Below are 19,767 nucleotides of genomic sequence, written 5' to 3' on the forward strand. Positions count from 1 at the left end.
TATCGAGAGAATTCGCCAGCATTGGTGAAGGTCTGCAGATGATGAAAGCTGTGGTTCCCGTCGATCAACATGCTCGTCTGGAATCCTGAATGAAACGTTCTAACGTTAGGAGGACGTCAAGACAGTATAGTTGTGTATAGGACTTGAGGAGATATCGACAAGTCTACTCTAGCACTGCTACATGTACCTGTAAGTCAACGCTAGGTTGTGTCATATGTTTGATGCGATCACGTGTATTCCATTGAGATATTTGTAAGATGATCAGCCAACCTGTGAACATGTATCTATACTTTGTCTATACTTTGTCTATAGTGATTCTCTAGTCGTCAGCAACGATATGGGTATTGTGGCGTAACGAGCGCGTATATATTTTTATTTATTTAATTAATTTACGATTCCCGAGTTGTTTCCTATGTTGATAAATACACATCATACGATACCATGCATAGGTATAGCTGCAATGGAGTCCTCAACTTCATTCTGCCGACTCCCAAGTTGCTTTGTTTATGCCTGAGAACAGAGATTCGACTTAGAAGAAGGACACAATTCAGGTTCGAGTATTATTCTGGTATCTGACACAGTATTTGTTTTGTCTCTTAGGAAACTGTCGACAACCGTGGTGCTCACATTCCTGCCTTGATCTTTTGAGAGAACCGTTTCCAATTTGAACTTGAACACGATTTATTATTATTCAGTGACTATTTTGGAAGAAGTATTGGGGTAATGTGACTCAGTCCTCAATACATTTTAGTTGCGTGCACTTTTACTTGGTCTGTATTGTATTATATTATTTTACTTTGGCATTCCCAACAGACCCTAAGGTCTTCTTACAGGGTGCCCAATCTAAAATTTCAATCTTCAATACCAGGTCAATGTTGAAATGAGCGTGATTGGTTCTATGTTACCATGGTAACTGTGTAGCCGCTTTGTGCTGTGTGCAATGTGAGCCATGAATACGCTATCAGTATCAGTCAGAGGATGTAGACTAAGACATTAAACACAGTACAGTAAAACCGGGTATAAGCTGCCTGCCATGTGAAGATGCCGAGACCTCTGGTCGGTTGAGCATGGCAAGCCCCACCAGCACTATCTCACCCCATGCTAGCCCCATGCATGTGCCTGCCGGTGAGTTGTGCATTTTGAAAAAAATAAAAAGCGACCTCTGGGTTTAGCGACCACCTGCTCCTAACGACCGTTTTTCCACGCACCGACAGTTCTACACAGACACTGTGGGACCTGGTTCTAAAGACCACCTGGCTTTAACGACCGCCTTTGCTTGCACCGTGGGCTGGTCGCTTAAACCAGGTTTTACTGTAGTCTTAACTGGTTATCTGGTGTTTATCGCCGGCTGATCATGCATGATTGGCAACATTAGTTCCATGCGTTGTAACTAGCGATGAGTGACGAAATTCACGACCCTTGGCCGACCCTTGGCCGGATAATCTGCATGGTGTGTTTGCTGTATATTCATCTCCAGCCAGGCGGATCACTGAGGGATACCGGATTGCTTATAGGTGATAACAAGAGTCCATAAAAAAGAATATGCAACTGTGGTTATGGGTTCGTGTGCGGCATGCTGCCTTCATTACGTAACTTGCCGCGCATCTCGCCCACAGAATAGAGATCACAGTCACATACTCTTGGTTATTGACTCATGTTTATACATGTAATGTGAAACCGGTGGAAGTTCATTGCGACTGAGGCTCCCGTACGTGCCAGCTCAATGCATGGTTCTCCTGCGTATGCATGCACTGGTTTTCAACACAGGCACCACACATACATTAACAATACAACACTACGCGACTGGTCACACACACACACACACACACGCATGTCCAACTAGTCTGAAGCGTCAAGCCTCTAACCACACCACACCAGTCACGGTCATCAAGCCATGAACGACATTCAGTAAAACCTGTCATGGAGACCACTCGGATAAGGCGACCAACTGTCCAAGGGGACCACTACCACCAGGACCAAAGGTTGTCAATTTCAGTCAACTGACCCTGTATAAGGAGCCCACCTGAACACAGCAACCACATTTTGAAGGTCCCTTGAGCGGTCGCCTTAGACAGGTTTCACTGTAATTACAGCAGTCATGATCATCAAGCCACCAACCAAACTACAGCAGTCATGATCATCAAGGCACCAACCAAACTACAGCAGTCATGATCATCAAGCCACCAACCAAACTACAGCAGTCATGATCATCAAGCCACCAACCAAACTACAGCAGTCATGATCATCAAGCCACCAACCAAACTACAGCAGTCATGATCATCAAGCCACCAACCAAACTACAGCAGTAGTCACTGGAATAGTGTCTGACACGCTGCACACAATGGACATGCCAGCAGTCGCAGAATATAATCTCAAGTTTTTCAAAGTGTTAAGCTAACAGCCGCCCGCAGCCATTCTACATCAACATGGGATCCAGGCAACAGTTGGTGAAATGCAGAAGATTTATGTGAGCTGTATTGTAAGCAAAGATTTGGTCAAAACACGAAGAGTTCAACGAACCCAGATTTTAGCTTCCAAGCAAATCACTTCGCTGCATACGTCACTATGTGTTAACCAAATTTTCCAGCAAGTCAGGGTGAAAGCAAAAAGATGATCCGTCAGACGATAGGAACGGAATGAAGATCTCCAGTGTAAAATAATAATATCACCTGTCTCCAGGGCATCGTTTTCGCCATGGTGATCAAGAGTTGCAGGCCAGCACATTTGGCACAGCCAATACACACCATCACAGCGAGTACAGCCAGCGCAGTCAATACAGGCATCACAGCCATCACATCGGGCACAGCCAGTGCTCCTAGCACAGCTATGACCAGATCACAGCCAGCGCAGACAATACAAGCATCACAGCCATCACATCGGGCACAGCCAGTGCTCCTAGCACAGCTATGACCAGATCACAGCCAGCGCAGCCAATACAAGCATCACAGCCATTGCATCGGGCACAGCCAGTGCTCCTAGCACAGCTATGACCAGATCACAGCCCGCGCAGCAAATACAAGCATCACAGCCATTGCATCGGACACAGCCAGTGCTCCTAGCACAGCTATGACCAGATCACAGCCAGCGTAGCCAATACAAGCATCACAGCCATTGCATTGGGCACAGCCAGTGCTCCTAGCACAGCTATGACCAGATCACAGCCAGCGCAGCCAATACAAGCATCACAGCCATTGCATTGGGCACAGCCAGTGCTCCTAGCACAGCTATGATCAGATCACAGATAGCACATCCAGTGCATCCAGTGCATCCAGAACAGCGAATATAACCAGCGCTCCTACGAGAACAACCAGCACACATGACATAGGAGCAGGAGATATCCAACTGACCCGCCAGAGCAGGAGATATCCAACTGACCAGCCAGAGCAGGAGATATCCAACTGACCAGCCAGAGCAGGAGATATGCAACTGACCAGCCAGCATAGGCAGGAGAGATGGTGAAAAGCATGTACATACCCAGCCTCTAGTCGCATATGAAGAGTACACCACTGTGGAGAACAACAAAGAACATGACATGCACAAAGAAACACATAGAGAGCTCATCAAGAGGGATGAACATCGTGCCACTAGAACTATGTCAAGCGAATCAAATTGTTCTGTATATCACAGAAAATTGAGTTACGTAAAACAAAACAATCATAATAATTATTGTATGGACGTACCATCATCGTCCGGCGAGTAAAAAGTCCAGCAGAAACGCTGTGCATTTGTGTCCAGGAATCAAACTGCCAGACATTGAAAATAGGGACTTACTTGAAAATTCTCTTCAGCCTGTCTCTTTGTCGGTGTCCTGTAGTCCAAATAATGTCGAGAACATCAGCGCAGGTCCAGTCGCGATCCGCACGAGCGAGATATTCCAAAACGCCACGCACATTGCTGAGGGACGGCTCGCCAAAGTTGTGCTCTTGGATGAGGTCGATCAAGATTGTCTCGAATTCTCCGACGTACTCACTGTCACTGAGCTTGACGGCCTGATGAGCAAACAACTCTGGATGCAATAGACAAGCAAACCAAGAGTTACGCACACACATACACAAGCATGTATCATGAACACGCATGACACACACACACACACACACACACACACACACACACACACACACACACACACACACACACACACATTTGCGGGTGCACAAAAGGACGCATACTCACGCACGCACACGTGGGTGTATAAACACACAACACGCACACATTCGTTACAACAGATACAAGAAAGCACACGTTGACGTTGAATCACCATATGCATAGAGGTAAAACAAAGAAAAAATAAACAGGAGAGCTTACCAAGAATGGAAAAGCATTCAAAATTCCCCCGGCATCAGCAAGCCTATCCGCATGCCCATCAGCAAGCCTATACGCATGCCCATCTCCATGCGGGATACGTGACCAAGTCAATAGAGTCGGCGGCAGACTCTGATTTTATCTGCTACCACCTCCAGATCGCCCCACATCGTACACAGCTGGAGGGAGAAGGTGTGCTCCTCATCCTTCTCTCCATCATTCTGTGAACCCTTCCACATATATGCCACATGCCACTAGGCCACTATAGAATAGCCACTGTGACGTCAAAGACCCCGCTCGCATGTACACACTACACATCCATAGACCCCCACCAGCCAGCACAACCACCAACACAGTAAACACAGTATAGTGTTTGCGACAAGATATGTTTGAGACTGGCTTGTGAAGTTCAATTTTTGCAATGTGACGCCTCTCGCAAGATCAAAAAATACCTCCACATCAGGAACATTTCTCGTTTCACAGTATCTCGCTTCTGTCCACTGTCACATCAATCACTGTCACAAATAACAACATCCGTAGAAGCAGCATTATCACTATCATCAGCCACCGCTTCTGCCACCACCGCCACAACGATCAGCACCACGAACACCATCAACAACAACACCACTCCATCCCCGAGAGTACAATGAACCACAACCGCCACCGCCACTACCACCGCCACGCCACTACCACCGCCACGCCACTACCACCGCCACGCCACAACCACCGCCACGCCACTGCCACCGCCACGCCACTACCACCGCCACCTCCACGCCACTACCACCGCCACGCCACTACCACCGCCACGCCACTACCACCGCCACGCCCACCGCCACCGCCACGCCACTACCACCGCCACGCCACTACCACCGCCACGCCACTACCACCGCCACGCCACTACCACCGCCACCGCCACGCCACTATCACCGCCACACCACTACCACCGCCACGCCACTACCACCGCCACGCCACTACCATCGCCACCGCCACGCCACTACCACCGCCACGCCACTACCACCGCCACGCCACTACCACCGCCACGCCACTACCACCGCCACGCCACTACCACCGCCACCGCCACGCCACTACCACCGCCACCTCCAACAACATGACCAGTGTTGGTATAATTCTTGCTTCATAGTTTAACATGTTTTCGATTTCGACAGCAGGTTACAAGGCAAGGACGCACAGTGTTCCTGACTACAACCATAACCCGGTTGTTGGCAGAGTCCTGGTCTTGCCAGCATTCGAATGACCAGTACAATACGTACCTCGTTGTTCATCGTTTAGTTCCTTCTTCAAACGGTTAGCCAAGTCGAAACGATCAGCTTGCCGCAAAGTCTTCTTGCTAGAGCATACAAACAAACATAAACAAAGGACCGCAAAGTGATAACAATTGGTTTTAGAGATATTGACCCAAAGGCCCCAATGCCCCAGCTACATCCCTGAACGAGGCTAGGGCCCTCTCAGCACCAGCATGCGTGACCGCAAGCAGGGACAGATCACCAGCAAACTGACACTCAGTTAGCTAAACTCTGCGATGCTCTGCCAATCTGGCATTGAAAGCTGAAATGCCGCGCTTTCCGAAGCTGGGCGAGTGTAATCCTTAGCGCATAATCACCAGCAGAAATATCTCTCAAATACGCGCAAGCAGGTCTCCACCCACACGAATACTGGCAGTCATGTCGCTATGGGAGGAATGAATGATGGTGAATAGAAACTCTGGGACGCTCCACCCCCCCACCCCCCTCCCCTCACGGAGCCACACATAAGGTACACCCACACACAAGTACACACCCACACCAACACAGAGACACACACACACACACATAGATACCAACTTGTACCTGTATTTCCATTCGGTAAGATCGTCAGGAGCTGGTGTTGATGGTGGTGATGGGGATGATTCTGCTGCACTGACGGATGCTGAACTAGCTATGTTGGGTAGACACACAATACCATAATGTCCAGGATCCTGAATAAAAACACCACACATACAATACCATAGTGAACAGGATGTTGGATAACAACACAACACACAATACCCTAATGAACAGGATCCAGGACACAACTTTGCTTAGTTTTCCCCCTGCGTCTGTCATCTGCACGGATGGTACGGCTTTCATGTCCCATCGGACTCCTGACAAAAGAGCAGTGTAAAAACTGGATCCACTACAGGAATTTGAGTACGGATTATGCTACGAGTACGAGGGGTTTACGACAAATATTTTCCCGGTCACGTTAGCACAAGGGAAAATACGAGGGACACGGTATACACAGAGTACGACTGGTATAGTCCATTTACTGTAGTGTCTTGTATTAAAGCCTGTCTCGTATAGAAGCCTGTTTCGAATACAAGCCTGGTTTATAAGACACACTGGCAGCACAAAAGCCTGGTTTCAGTGTTGACACCCGTAGAAATACCCGGTTTGAATAGAAGCCTAGCACTGACAGCGGCTCCTACAGGAATAAGCAGCCCGGCTTTAATACGCGGCATTACCGCATCCCATGTTCCTGCCAAATAGAGAGCGTGACTACCCCCTCCCCCCCCCCCCCCCCCCCCCCTAAGTTGCCTAGTTTACTCTTGTCAGTGACCCATGTGAACCACGCGGAGTATATCTTTGAACAAGGCGAACCCAGCAGGGTACTGATATATCACTGAACATACCTGGCAGAGAACGGCCGCTAATTTGCGGAAATCACCCACATCGTACTGTACCATGGGATAATATTGTTGCAAACACCGAACGACAAGCCACAAGGCTCGTTTATGGCGACTCTTGAGTTTCATGCAGTGTGCATTCAAGAGGCAACATAAAGATACTGCTGTACAATACGGTATACCAGTGGCTTTAATGCAGACATAATTACGTCAATCACACACACAACGCATACCTGTTGCCATGACTTCCAGAACCGGAGAGCGTCTTGGGAGACAAGCTGAGGTGCGGTGCGTCCTTCAGTATATGCTATCGGACACATGGGGACATCGCCGAGCTTCAGAGCGGCAACGGTGTGAAAGCACTGCTTTGCAGACAAACCACCGCCAGAAGCAGCAGTAACAGCAGCGGTACCAGAGGCCGCAGAAACAGCAGTGGGGCCAGTAGCTGTTGGGCCAGTAGCGGTGGGGCCAGTAGCTGTGGGGCCAGTAGCTGTGGGGCCAGTAGCTGTGGGGCCAGTAGCTGTGGGGCCAGTAGCTGTGGGGCCAGTAGCTGTGGGGCCATCAGTAACTGCGGTAGTGGAACGAGTAGCCATGGAAACATCGGTGTCAGCGGTAGGATCACTGGCAGCCCTGGTAGCAGCACTGGCACCCGCAGGGACAGTGTTCGCCGATGGAGATGACGCGGAGCAGTTTTCGCGTCCATGTAGTGTACAGAGTACGTCCCTGTTCATCGCACCACACTCACATCTCAATAGCTCCTGTACAGTGAACAACACAACACACAACACAAACACACACATACACACAAACACATAAACACACAACACACATACACACAACACACATACACACAACACACATACACACAAACACACATACACACACATACACACATACACATAAAGAATGATTAGTTACCGGGGTAGATGTGTTTTGAAATTTCAAAAAAAACGTCAACTATGCAACGAAATGGCATTGGGATGGGCAAGAAAATACTAACAAAAACAGACTGGCATACTGACAGAGAGAAAAGACAGCTACAGGCAGCAAGAGAATTTTGCAAGGAATGGGGAGACAGAGACAGACATACAGACCTACATAAAGGAAGAGAGAAAGACGGACAGACAGACAGAGATAGAGATGGATAGACAGAGAATGACATAAAGCCCTGACACAGGGGTGAAAACATCGCCGCAAAAGTGATTTTTGATCACCTATATCTTGATGAGGATCGAGTTTTCGGCTAAAGCGATTATCACCAGGTACTCAATTTAATTGAATGAGTGCTAAGTTCCTCTCTTCTGCAAAAGAACAATAGCAGATCAGAACAGAATGCTGAAGCCACTAATGCTAGACCAGTGAGAATCGCAGCTTTCCATCGTGGATATCATTATCAGGTTGTAAGTGGCCACGTCTGACTGATTCCAGCATTAGAGTGGCTGAATGGGAGCTATGCATAATCTTCCCGCCGTTTTGGTTTCGCGGGTCAAGTGACTCAAGTCCACTTCAACCGTATGAACTGTGATACCAGCAGCCATGCATATCAGCTCATGAACTGCGTACGGTCATACTCACACATGCACTAGAGCTGGCTGGACCTGCCAAATATGGGACAAATTGCCCTGCAAAAAGCCTGTGGCCATTTTTATGCATAGGTGGCATCAAGAGACCATAACCCCAAGAGTGTGCAACTCTGTACATGGGGATACGTGCGGCGGAATTCCAACATTACGTCAAAGATGACGTACACTTTGGTTGCGCTTGCCCTACTCCCTACTCCCTGCTTCCAAGCACCGCGGAATGTGGAATGCGGAGTTTTATCCTCTGCGCCTCAGCGGCACGACGTAATGTTGGAATTCCGCCGCGCAGTGGGCCTACAGCAGCCAGACCCCAGTTGCACACTCTGGGGGGGGGGGGGGTATGGACTCTTGGTGGTACTGATCAGCACATTCCATAACTATCAACGACGAGTATCATGTTAAGGCTGCAACCACACTAGGTACAAAACTGCGTAAATGCAACTTTTCTGCTTATGTAGTCAAGGAAACGTACTGCGTTTCCTTTCAGCAAACCGGGTACCCCTGTAGAAAGCAACTTTTCGCCATTTCCTTGCGATTTGTTCTCAGACCCAGAAGTGAAGACAAAACGCTCAAGGATTCCTTGCGCATGAAATGCCAGTGTGGATGCGACTTTGCGTTATCTAAAAGCTGAACGCAAACGCGTACCGTATTTTTCGGAGTATAGTGCACACCTTTGTATAACACGCACCCCCAATCTTCAGTGGGGGTGCGCACTTCAATCTTCATAGAAGTACATGCATTTCATATTCGGAGCATAGTGCTCACCTGCGATCTAGGGCCTAAAATAGCACATCTAAAGTGCGCACTATACTCCGGAAAATACGGTACTTGATTTTGTACGTAGTGTGGTTGCAGCCTAAGTGGTGGTGGCAACTGAAATCCGACAACAGCTCACAATGCAAAAACCCAGCACCCAATTATGGACTAAGCAATAGAGACAGCTGTACCCAGCACCCAATTATGGACTAAGCAATAGAGACCGCTGTAGTCGGTGCTGCACTCTAGCACGAGATCAGGGGTCGGATTCCAGTTGCTATCGATGTACAACCATAATGAGTTAGTGATGACAAATTATTGATCGTCATGATCGTTTCACCTGAACAGCAACAAGAAAGCCAGTTTGGAGGGTGGCTAGAGAGATATGCAATAGGAGAAAGGGAAAAAAGACAAGTGCACAGGGATGGGGATGGGGGATACAGGGGGTGGGGGTAAAGAGCATTTTCATACATACCTTGAGTTTGATTTTCTTGTGCGCTACTGCGAGGACGTCTTTCACCCAGACATGGATCTGGTTGAGGATAGGGACACCTTCACCACTGCCAAACTCATAATGCAGGCTGTTGGCCTCTACGCAGATGCTCACACCACATTTCATGTAGCGTAGAATTAGCCACATATGATTGGCCAACGGTAGACGCATGCAGGTCTTGGCTAGTGCCGTATTCAACCACGAATAGTTTGCCTTCCTGACACATTCAGCATTGTAGTGCGAAAGACAGCGAGTGCCGATTCTCAGGAACATGGAGTGTGGTAAATGTGTGCCGCTAGCTGAAGAGAGAATGATCTCTGGCGACACGGCACCAGCTGCGGCGGGTAGCTTATAGCGCTCAGCTGCTGCTGGCATCCAGAACATCTCCTTCGCGATGTGCTCGGCGACAACTCCATCGTTGTCGACATCGCTATCATCATCATCCTCCGAACACACCTCACCGACGTGACAGAGTACGTCCAAACTCGTCATCAAGTCGTAGAAGAACTGGCGATTCTCCCCTTTCATCATCGCCGGATACAGATGGGGGCAGAACTTCTTCCACAGGCATATAGCCACGCTGTTGGAGATAAAGCCTCGTTTCAGTCGGTGAACATCTTGCAACGACACCTCACCATCTAGGTCTGCTCTTGTAAGACTTGGCTGTAGGAGTGCGGCTGCCAGTTGCATGACGTTGGGAACGTCAACAATAACCCTGTCACGTAGCTTACTGGAGTCTGGGTAGTAGAGCGCGGTTCCGATAGAATGCTGAAATGACAGGTTCGCCTCCACGCTCACTGGTTCCCGTGACCGAGCGTTGATGCGGTGCATCAGCTCCTCAATTTCAACACGTGTTATCCATGGCGTTTCCAACGCTGGATGACTGGATACCTCCATGATGGCCAATGTCTCAAGCAGGCGAGCAGTAGGTATCGGATCTTGACGCTCACTCTCCATACACAGCTGCTGTCTCAGCGTTACTAGCTGTTTGTCCTCAGGAATATGCCTCCGGCCGGAAACTGTGTTATCGATGAAGAAGATGTCTTCTTTCTTCAGCAGGTTACGGAATGGCTGGCAGGCAATGCTCCGGATGATCTCATGCCGCTCCTCATCGAGTTCGGCCTTGAAGGCATCGTTGTCGAGAGCAACTCGGCTCTGTCGCTCGTCGATATGACAACCGGCTAGGAAAACTCGAGCACTCTCTCCATCCGGTACGTTGTCGTGTATGGTTTCCAGTGCGTCGTGGATGTACGTTAGGCTCGGCTGTCCAGGAAGCGCAGTGCTACATGGACGACATTCACCATCTTTACGAACCTGCAGTTAAAGGGGAAGTATACCCTAAAATCAAATTTTCACCAGTTGTAGTCTTCGGGGTGCTGAGTCGAATGGTCTTGGTCCGAGGAAGCTGAGACGCTCCCTTCCTACTTGAATCCCAATCGAACTCGCGCACTTCCACCGAAACTGGGTGACTGCGCCCTACTAGATGGGGATTTGTATGCAAAATGTCACTAAAAGCGCCATTTCGTTCTTATAAAAGCACGGATGACCGCCATTGGCCCATATGTTGTAGTCTTTTGGACGCTGAGTCGACTGGTTTTGGTCCGAAAAGGCTGGGATGTAGCGTTCCTCCTTTATTCCCAATCGAACATGGTTGAACAAGCGGTCACGTGCTTCTGCGTACACCAGTCACCTGGTCACCGTGCCTGCAGGGTACAACTTACTAGCCTGTTTGACCTTTTTTGGGTGCAGTCCTGTCACTCGAGTTGAACTCGAGTTGAACCTTGGTGTGAAAGTTGTCACCTGCTGGCGTGGTGACCAGGTGATTTGGGCACCCAGGAGCACGTGACCGCTTGTTCAACCATGTTCGATTGGGAATAAAGGAGGAACGCTGCATCGCAGCCTTTTCGGACCAAAACCAGTCGACTCAGCGTCCAAAAGACTACAACATATGGGCCAATCGCGGTCATCCGTGCTTTTATAAGAACGAAATGGCGCTTTTAGTGACATTTTGCATACAAATCCCCATCTAGTAGGGCGCAGTCACCCAGTTTCGGTGGAAGTGCGCGAGTTCGATTGGGATTCAAGTAGGAAGGGAGCGTCGCAGCTTCCTCGGACCAAGACCATTCGACTCAGCACCCAGAAGACTACAACTGGTGAAAATTTGATTTTAGGGTATACTTCCCCTTTAACCAGCACAGGGAGAAGTTGAGAAGAACAGCGAAAAAAAACAGGAAATAATGTCAAGGTTGTTATTGGACACAATCATAAGCCTCGAATTTTCTCATAAAATCCTCATAAACTCATTTCCCTTATTGACCAATGGTCAAAGTAGGAACACATATTTAGCTGCAACTGCCGTAATAATGGCTGCCAAAAATGACTAAATCCGGTTATAAAAATCGTTGGGAGGTAAACAAGATTATAGAGGTACTATGAAGACAAACGATGAAAACTTGAAAAGCAGCCACAGCTATTCCAAGTCATATCCCTTATTTCCCATTTTCTCTGTAGTGCTCCTGCTCATTTTCTGTTTGGCGAGAAAGAGCAGTGCTGAAATCGAGACCCCTGGTCGGTTTAGCTGCTCTTGCCCCTCCTCCACTGCTTCGGCTTCCATCGCTATGTGCATCTCTGTGCGTTTTTGCCGACGTTTGCACCATGATAGATTGTGGTTATCTTGTAAAAAAGAAATTTAATACATAATTACACAGTTACACAGTGTCTGCTCTAGGATTTCAAACCAACCGGGTACACGTGTACCTGGCACAACTCTTCCAACTGGGTCAGAGGCGGGTACGTTCAAGTGCGCCTATTGGATGCACATGTACATCAGGGAGCTGTACAGTATTATGACTCCCTGGTGTACATATTATGACTCCCTGGTGTACATATTATGACTCCCTGGTGTGTATTCCCAATAGGGTCACAGGTGACCCGGTGTTCTTTTTCCAAACGGGTCCAAGTACCCTCCAACCGGGTCGCTGACCCGGCTGTCCCGGCTCTGGAGCAGACACTGCAAATAACAAGATGTTCTGCACTCTGCAGTGTTACAGGTGGAATCCTGATAATTCGAATCTGGCTTAATTCGAACATACCGCTTAATTAAAAGTTTTTCCAGGACCGATTTCTATCACCACGATTCCCACATAGACATTTCTGATAATTCGAACCTCGAACTGGATATGTCCGGTTAATTACAAGTCCCGCAGATTCCACTTACATAGAAAATGTGTGGGGTTTGTGCTGATAATTTGAAGTTCACTGTACATTAGAGAGGTTAAGATGCACGTTATTTCCGACGTGACGCGAAAGTTCAGCTCGCGTTATTTGCTCGCACGTCGAAAAATCAACGCGAGCGACCTGCTGCTCACGTCGAAATTTGGAGTTTTACGCCAAATTTGACGTGAAATTGCGCGTCACGTCGGAAATAACGTGCATCTTAACCTCTCTATTGTACTGGTTAGTTCAGTTTGCATGACCAGGCAGCGCTGGTCAGTTCAGTATCCATGAAGTCTGTGTCTAAGATTCATTACGCAACTCTGCGTGACCATGAGAGCATTTTGACATACATATTGTGTTCTCGGTTCATGTTTGGATAATTAGAATGTCCGGATAATTATAAGTTTTTTCCTGGCATTTTGAGGTTCAAATAATCAGGATTCCACCTGTAGTACAAACTTACTACTCCAAGAAAAGTGCAGGCAATTCTTCGCACCACTTACATTGCTATGATCAGCTTGTTCCTTGACCGAGCGCTTGGCATTGTAGACGATAATGTAGGATGTACGCCTAGCACCGAAGGTCATGTGATGAAGAATACGATAGGAATCTTGCCCGGCGGTGTCCCACAAACGCATCACCTTTAGGGACTTCTTCACGATCAGCTCGCTAAGATGATGGACGTAATGCTCCGATGTCACTTTGTCCGTGATTTCTTCCAGAGCACTCTGGTGAAGACTTCTGGCTCGACTTGATTCCCTGGTCACTGCACTCTTGCTATCATCCTTGCGGTGGCACTCTGCTTGCTCAGTGTCCTCAGCAGCTGCCAATTGGGACGTGCTGCTCGTGTGACTTGTACACGCTATCGGCGACGGTGTGCAAATGGTTCCCATGACTGTGGATTCTTGCTGTACCTTGTTGCCCTGGAAAATCCAAGTAGCTAGTTGACGAATGAGTGCTTGCTCGCTCTGCTCACCTCCTGTCGTTGCCATGTGTCTGATAGCAATATCACGATTGTCGTTGCTAGAGTCGATGACAAGTGTACTCATATCCACTCCTAGTGTACTGGTGTTACGATTACGTTCCGGCATCCTTCTCCTGGATAGTGAACATGCCAGTGATGTCTTCCCGACATCAGACTCACCAAGCAGTATGATACGTATGATCGGCACTTCAAGTTCACGTTCCGGCAAAATCTCCACACCTGTATCCATTTTAAAAGACACAAAACGAATGTAAAACAAGAAAAATTGGGGTTAAAGAATGTCCGTGAGGCAAGTGCCCTGGGGGGCAAGGTCAGTCTAAACGAGAGAGCTTGGAAGCTCAGGGCCCTACGCTATGCTTTTTTGCATTGATGACCTAGACACAAAAAGCATAGGGATGTTATAAATTCTTATAAATTGCTATTTTTTGTTTTTAGACATAACCTGGGATTCGAACCCGCACTTTCGCCCTGCATGCATCCCCCGATACACTTCGCATACATACTAATTCTTCCAAGTTGCTTCACGTTATGATCTTGTATTTGAAAGCCCTATTTGAATATGCATTGTGGCCAGCCGTCTTTGATTGTACGGTACGGTACGGGACAGGTACGGTCGAGGGTAATACTCCGCGGAGATTTCGAGCAAACTCCCGGAAATGTCACATTTTTGTCTTATCCAGGTTTTTCCTGAAACTCCAGTGAATCGCCTCCAATGTCTCAGTTTTTTCAAAAATATGTAATACACTTGCAATTCGAACTCCGCACTGCACTTTCAAGACCTGGCCAGTTTTGCATCGCAGGAGCGCTAGGCGTCCGCCGACTGATCGAACGGCAACACTGGAGGTGAGATCGAGCTACATGTAGGTCTTAGGTCGTTGAATGTTTCAGTAGCCTGTCAGTTTGGAGCTCTTGTTATCACACATTCTGCCGGACTGCTTAGTATTATTGTTACAACGGTCGATAGTTTCTTCATAACTCGTTCCCATTTTACATTAAATTTATTTTTAATACTTGCTCATAATCCGAGTTCAATAGCAACTAATTACTTGTGCTAGGATTACACCACTCTACAGCTTGCAAGGCTGATGAATTGACCACCACTAATAATTGTAGCCTGGTCTACACCACACAGCTGGTTGAACTCAAGTTGAAGTGGCTTTTTCTGGCCAATACACATGGTTAGCATTTTGTCGTTCAGGATATTTTCGACGGGTGGCCTGTCCCGTTTTTTGTGTGTGTAAATATGGTTAGCATTTTACCGTTCATACTAAATCCAATGATACTCGCACCCAACACCCAAAATACCGTCGGTTTGGTACCGTTTCGACGATAGAAAGCTCTGTTTAGCAAGAGGACAAAACGGTAAGATTCCAACTAGGGTTACGTCTAGGGGTCAAACGGGTGTACCGGGTACCCGAGTACCCGCCCGTTAATCTCAGGTACCGTTAGTAAAAGGGTACCCGTTTGTAAAAAAAAAAAAAAAAAAAAAAAAAAAAAAAAAAAAGGTGATCCTATCGTATTCCAAGACTCAAAAATTTAAATAGGAGTGCGGATACTCTTTTCCTTTTTCCTGTGCATTCCCGCTTTCGACTTTATCAGGAGCAGGCTGAAAGACAGACTTGACAGTTGTTCTCTCCACTCTAGTACAAGTAAAAATCCTCGTACTGGAGGTTTTTGATTGTGATGTGAGAAAATGCAAGACTTGAAACTCGTTCGAGGTGGCAGCTGAGTACTAGTAACTAGAAAGTTACGATGGTTCTCCGACATCGAACCTGCCACAGTACTTGATGAACTAGTGTCACCAGGCTGAGTGACCAGTCGGAGTGTCACACACGGTGATGTCCGTAGGTGGTAGCTACATGTATGATACTCATGGTTGTAGTTTGTTCCTTCAATCGACGAGCTGAAAAGTAGTTCGAAATATTGCATACAAGATTACGGATTTGTGAAGATTCATTTCACGAGTTCAACAAGCTAGCACTAGCAGCTAGCTGGCCAGCAGCACATCAGCTGTGTCAGGCACCCCAGCTAGCTATGGGTGCGAACATCTTCTGAATGCAACGCCTTGCATGGCTTGAATCACATCGATCTGCAGTTGATTTGCGTACATGTATCAAAATACATGTAGCTTGTAGGACCATCTACATGTACGATTGTAATTTACTGCCTGTGAAGTTATGTACATGGGCAAATGCACGGATGACATTCATTTGGAACCTTCATTGCCATAATAATATTATGATACACGAATCAATTGCGAATCATAATGTAGTATCAAAATACAACCTGAGAATATACAAATTTAAATTATGATTTATGTGAGAAATGCGCAAAAAAATAATATGGCTGCTAAAGGGTACCCGTTAACCCGCCCGTTAAGAAAATTACCCGTTCGTTAGTTAAAGGTACACCCGTTTGACCCCTAATTACGTCACAAGTCGATCATTGTGTCAGAAACCGAAATGCTAACCATATCTTGCAAACACACAAAAAAAGGTACTGGCCGACGTACGGTCGAAGTTGGCGTGAACGGTAAAATGCTAACGTTATCTACTGAATGATTGTTCCTAATCGATCACATTCACCTGCTTCCACGCCTTCATTTCACTCACCTTTTGTAGTAGCTCACACCGTCGGAACACTCTCACATCTTTTCTTCTAATTTCTTTCGTCTTCTCTCCCACTTTAGTTTTTTTCCTTTTCACACCTCACCTTGTATACTTCCCACTATCCGATAACTTATAAGTAGTTTGTCTCTCCGTATAGCCTCTATTGTGAGACGAATTTTCCCTGATGATAGTTTCAAGAAAATCGATTAGGAACAACCATTTTAGATACATGTATTCTCATTCATCATTTTGTAATGTCCGCTTCACTTATACTATTAATCGCATTAATAAAGTTATTGTCTCCTCGTCGCCTTTTCGTTATCTACTGAATCAAAAGGCAGACGAGCTACGCCCCAGGAGATAGGGCTTGAAAGTGCTACGTCACAGCATAGCAACAATTTCAAAAATTCAAAAATTGGATCCACTTGGATCCAGTTTTTGTATGGATCCAAGCACATTTCAAGTCGTCTTACTCACAGCAAGGTGATGAAACCAGTGGAACTGACTGATTTGGCTACTGGGGGCGGGGTTACAACTGGCGGCAAAGTAAAAGTCACCCCTGCATATGACATGAGTGGGTTGCTATGCACCCACATGCTGAGGCAATAGCAAAGTCACACCTTAGTGGATTCAAAATAGAAATCTGATGTCAACTTACTACTCCCTGGCCGTTTTTGACGTCATCACTTTCAATCCCTATTGTCACAAATAAATTACAATAAGGCATCAGTGCCCACCCTGTCCCATGGCCAAACATGTTGTTATACGCCTTTGGCAAACTCAGACCTGAAAAGATTATTCTTACCGCCCGTTGCATACTCCATGGTCCATGCCTTTGCACACGTGTTATACTTGGCACGATCTGTACTGTAGATACGAGCGATCTCGGGCACTAGCGGCATATCCAGAAGTGGATCATCGAGGATGGATTGGATAGACAGAAGGGTCATAAGAATTGTATATAAAGTAGACCATTCAGAAGTAAGGAAAGACAAGGATATGTTGCCGTGGCTGTCAATGTTGGGATGGTAGATTTTGGTCCGGAACCGTACTTCTGGTGGAATGAATGGATGATAGTGGTTCCAGCGGTATATCAGTTCAAAACGGCCACCTTGATACGGACTGCATGCTGGAGCCTGCATAGTGCAATCTACGTAGCAAAGATCATTCTCTGAAGATCTGATAGATAAACCCGGCGGTGGGCTTTCGATCATCTGCTTTACCTCGCCTTTTATTCGCTTCACGTTCATCATCGATGTCTGAAAGAAACAGTCTGCAACTTCTAGTCCACGAAAAGAAATGATTTCCAGAACTAGTCTATGCAACAAAATGAAAAAATACTACTATTATACTTTTTTTTGGGAGAAGAACTCACTCAGTTCGAACTAAGCCACTTCGAATGTTGTTGTTGTATACGTAGTCATGGTAGTGTTCCCGGCTGAGTAACTACATGCTGTAACAATAGTCATTGTAATGTTACTTACTATCGTCCAACGACGTGTTCCAAGTCCAGTGACGCTAGCAGCTAGCGGTGACTATTATTTTTGTTATTGGAATTGTTAGTTCCAGTAACAAGTTCCATGTGTGGAGAAGACTAAGTCTGATTTCTCCACTGCTCTAGGCAGCGTCTGCGCTGCTATGTTCTGCTCAGCTTCATTCAGCAAAAATAGACGTTATTACAGGAGCAGCTATTACCGAGTGGCAATGAAGTGTGATCGGCTTGTCCTCAAGGCCCCAAGTGTGCTTGTACACTACCACGACTGAGAACTGTGTAAGGAGTTATTATCGCCTCATGAGGCAAATTGTAAACCTGTGTTTACCGGACGCTGTACAAAGCGGAATCCAGTGTTCACCGTACAAATCAGTGTTTTGGACTGAAGTGCTGTTGATGGAACATGCACACCTGGATGAAGCGGAAGCCTATCATATCAGCCCGGGGTAATTTCCGCTGCACCAAGTACATGTACATCTGGTTGGGGCAAGATTTACTGTATTATTGTGCCAGCAGAACAATAGTAGAGCACACTGGCGTGGCGTTGAAGCGCATCAGGAAAGAGCTTGGCGATCTTCAGCAAGAGCCTCTCATACAATGTTCTGCTGGACCAGTTGATGATGATATGCTGCAGTGGCAGGCCGCCATGATGGGCCCGCCGGATACTCCGTATGAAGGTGGGTTGTTCGTCCTGACCATCCAATTTCCAGAGAACTACCCATTCCGTCCACCTAGAGTAAGGTTCAGCACAAGACTATACCACCCTGGAGTAAACTGTAATGGGAGCATGGACCTGGCAATCATGAGCTCATGGATATGGAGTCCGAGGACGACTCTTCGCGATATTCTCGTTAAGATCTACGACATGTTAGCCAATCCAGACGCTTGCCATTACTATAGAGTTGTACCATCTATTGAGAACGAGTATAATCGAGATCGTGTTCTGTTTGACCGGACGGCACGAGAGTGGACCAACAACTACGCAATGCCCATGGGTAAGAATTCAAACCATGGCAATAACACCCTGTAACCATGGTAATGACACCCTGTAACCATGGTGATAACACAGTCTGCACGCTCACCCTGTAATCATGGTATGTAGAGAGGTTGCGCACAAAGGAAATTCGTAAGATTTTGATCGTCCGGGTTCTAGTAACGGAAGTTGCTACGAAGATCCGTCCAAACGCGACCGAAACAGAGCAGATCTATGAAAATATTTTTCGTAACGCGGAGTACTAAAATACTTATATTTTACAACTCCCTCCCTGTCTTGACTCTCCTTATGAGCACCCGCGCGCGCCGCGTCGATGTGCTACGAATAAGTTTACATGTTGTGCGCAACCTCACGGTTTACGAATATTCATTCAATAGCTTCTTTCGTTAAAAATATTCGTCACCTGGCTACAAATTTTCGTTGTGTGCAACCTCTTATAACACCGTCTGCTCACTGACCCTGTCACCATGGTGATAACACCGTCTGCTCACTCACCCGTCACCATGGTAATAACACCGTCTGCTCACTCACCCTGAAATCATGTTAATAGAGGCGTTGCGCACAACTAGAATTCGTAAGGTCTTGGCCATCCAGGTTCGAGTAACGGAAGTTGCTACGAAGAGTCGTCCAATCACGACGGAACGGAGCAGATCTACGAAAAAATCGTTGCATGTGGTA

General features: G+C 47.0%; 2 protein-coding genes across 5 annotated transcripts in view; one reads left to right on the forward strand and one right to left on the reverse strand.

The window, feature by feature from the left end:
• LOC135819954 (uncharacterized) overlaps positions 1-904 on the forward strand; it is a 10,708-nt gene extending 9,804 nt beyond the window's left edge. The window contains exon 5 of the mRNA XM_065333251.1: positions 1-904. This exon is cut by the window's left edge and continues 234 nt beyond it. Coding sequence (XP_065189323.1) covers positions 1-89 — 89 coding nt within the window. The 3' untranslated portion in view covers positions 90-904.
• LOC135819955 (uncharacterized) overlaps positions 1-18,079 on the reverse strand; it is a 40,034-nt gene extending 21,955 nt beyond the window's left edge. Inside the window, exons 1-8 of one of the 4 annotated variants that reach the window (XM_065333253.1) lie at positions 17,409-18,079; positions 13,513-14,213; positions 9,776-11,107; positions 7,198-7,722; positions 6,150-6,277; positions 5,574-5,650; positions 3,772-4,006; positions 3,331-3,506 (exon numbers count right to left, since the gene is read on the reverse strand). In XM_065333253.1, coding sequence (XP_065189325.1) covers positions 3,482-3,506; positions 3,772-4,006; positions 5,574-5,650; positions 6,150-6,277; positions 7,198-7,722; positions 9,776-11,107; positions 13,513-14,213; positions 17,409-17,856 — 3,471 coding nt within the window. In that variant the 5' untranslated portion in view covers positions 17,857-18,079 and the 3' untranslated portion in view covers positions 3,331-3,481. Of the gene's footprint in view, positions 1-2,348; positions 3,507-3,771; positions 4,007-5,573; positions 5,651-6,149; positions 6,278-7,197; positions 7,723-9,775; positions 11,108-13,512; positions 14,214-17,408 lie in introns of those variants that run through there. The other 3 variants (XM_065333254.1, XM_065333252.1, XM_065333255.1) reach the window with 3 other exon arrangements.
• Positions 18,080-19,767: the final 1,688 nt, after the last annotated feature.

The sequence above is a fragment of the Sycon ciliatum genome, chromosome 6, assembly GCF_964019385.1.
Source record: "Sycon ciliatum chromosome 6, ocSycCili1.1, whole genome shotgun sequence".
NCBI classification, from domain to species: domain Eukaryota; kingdom Metazoa; phylum Porifera; class Calcarea; order Leucosolenida; family Sycettidae; genus Sycon; species Sycon ciliatum.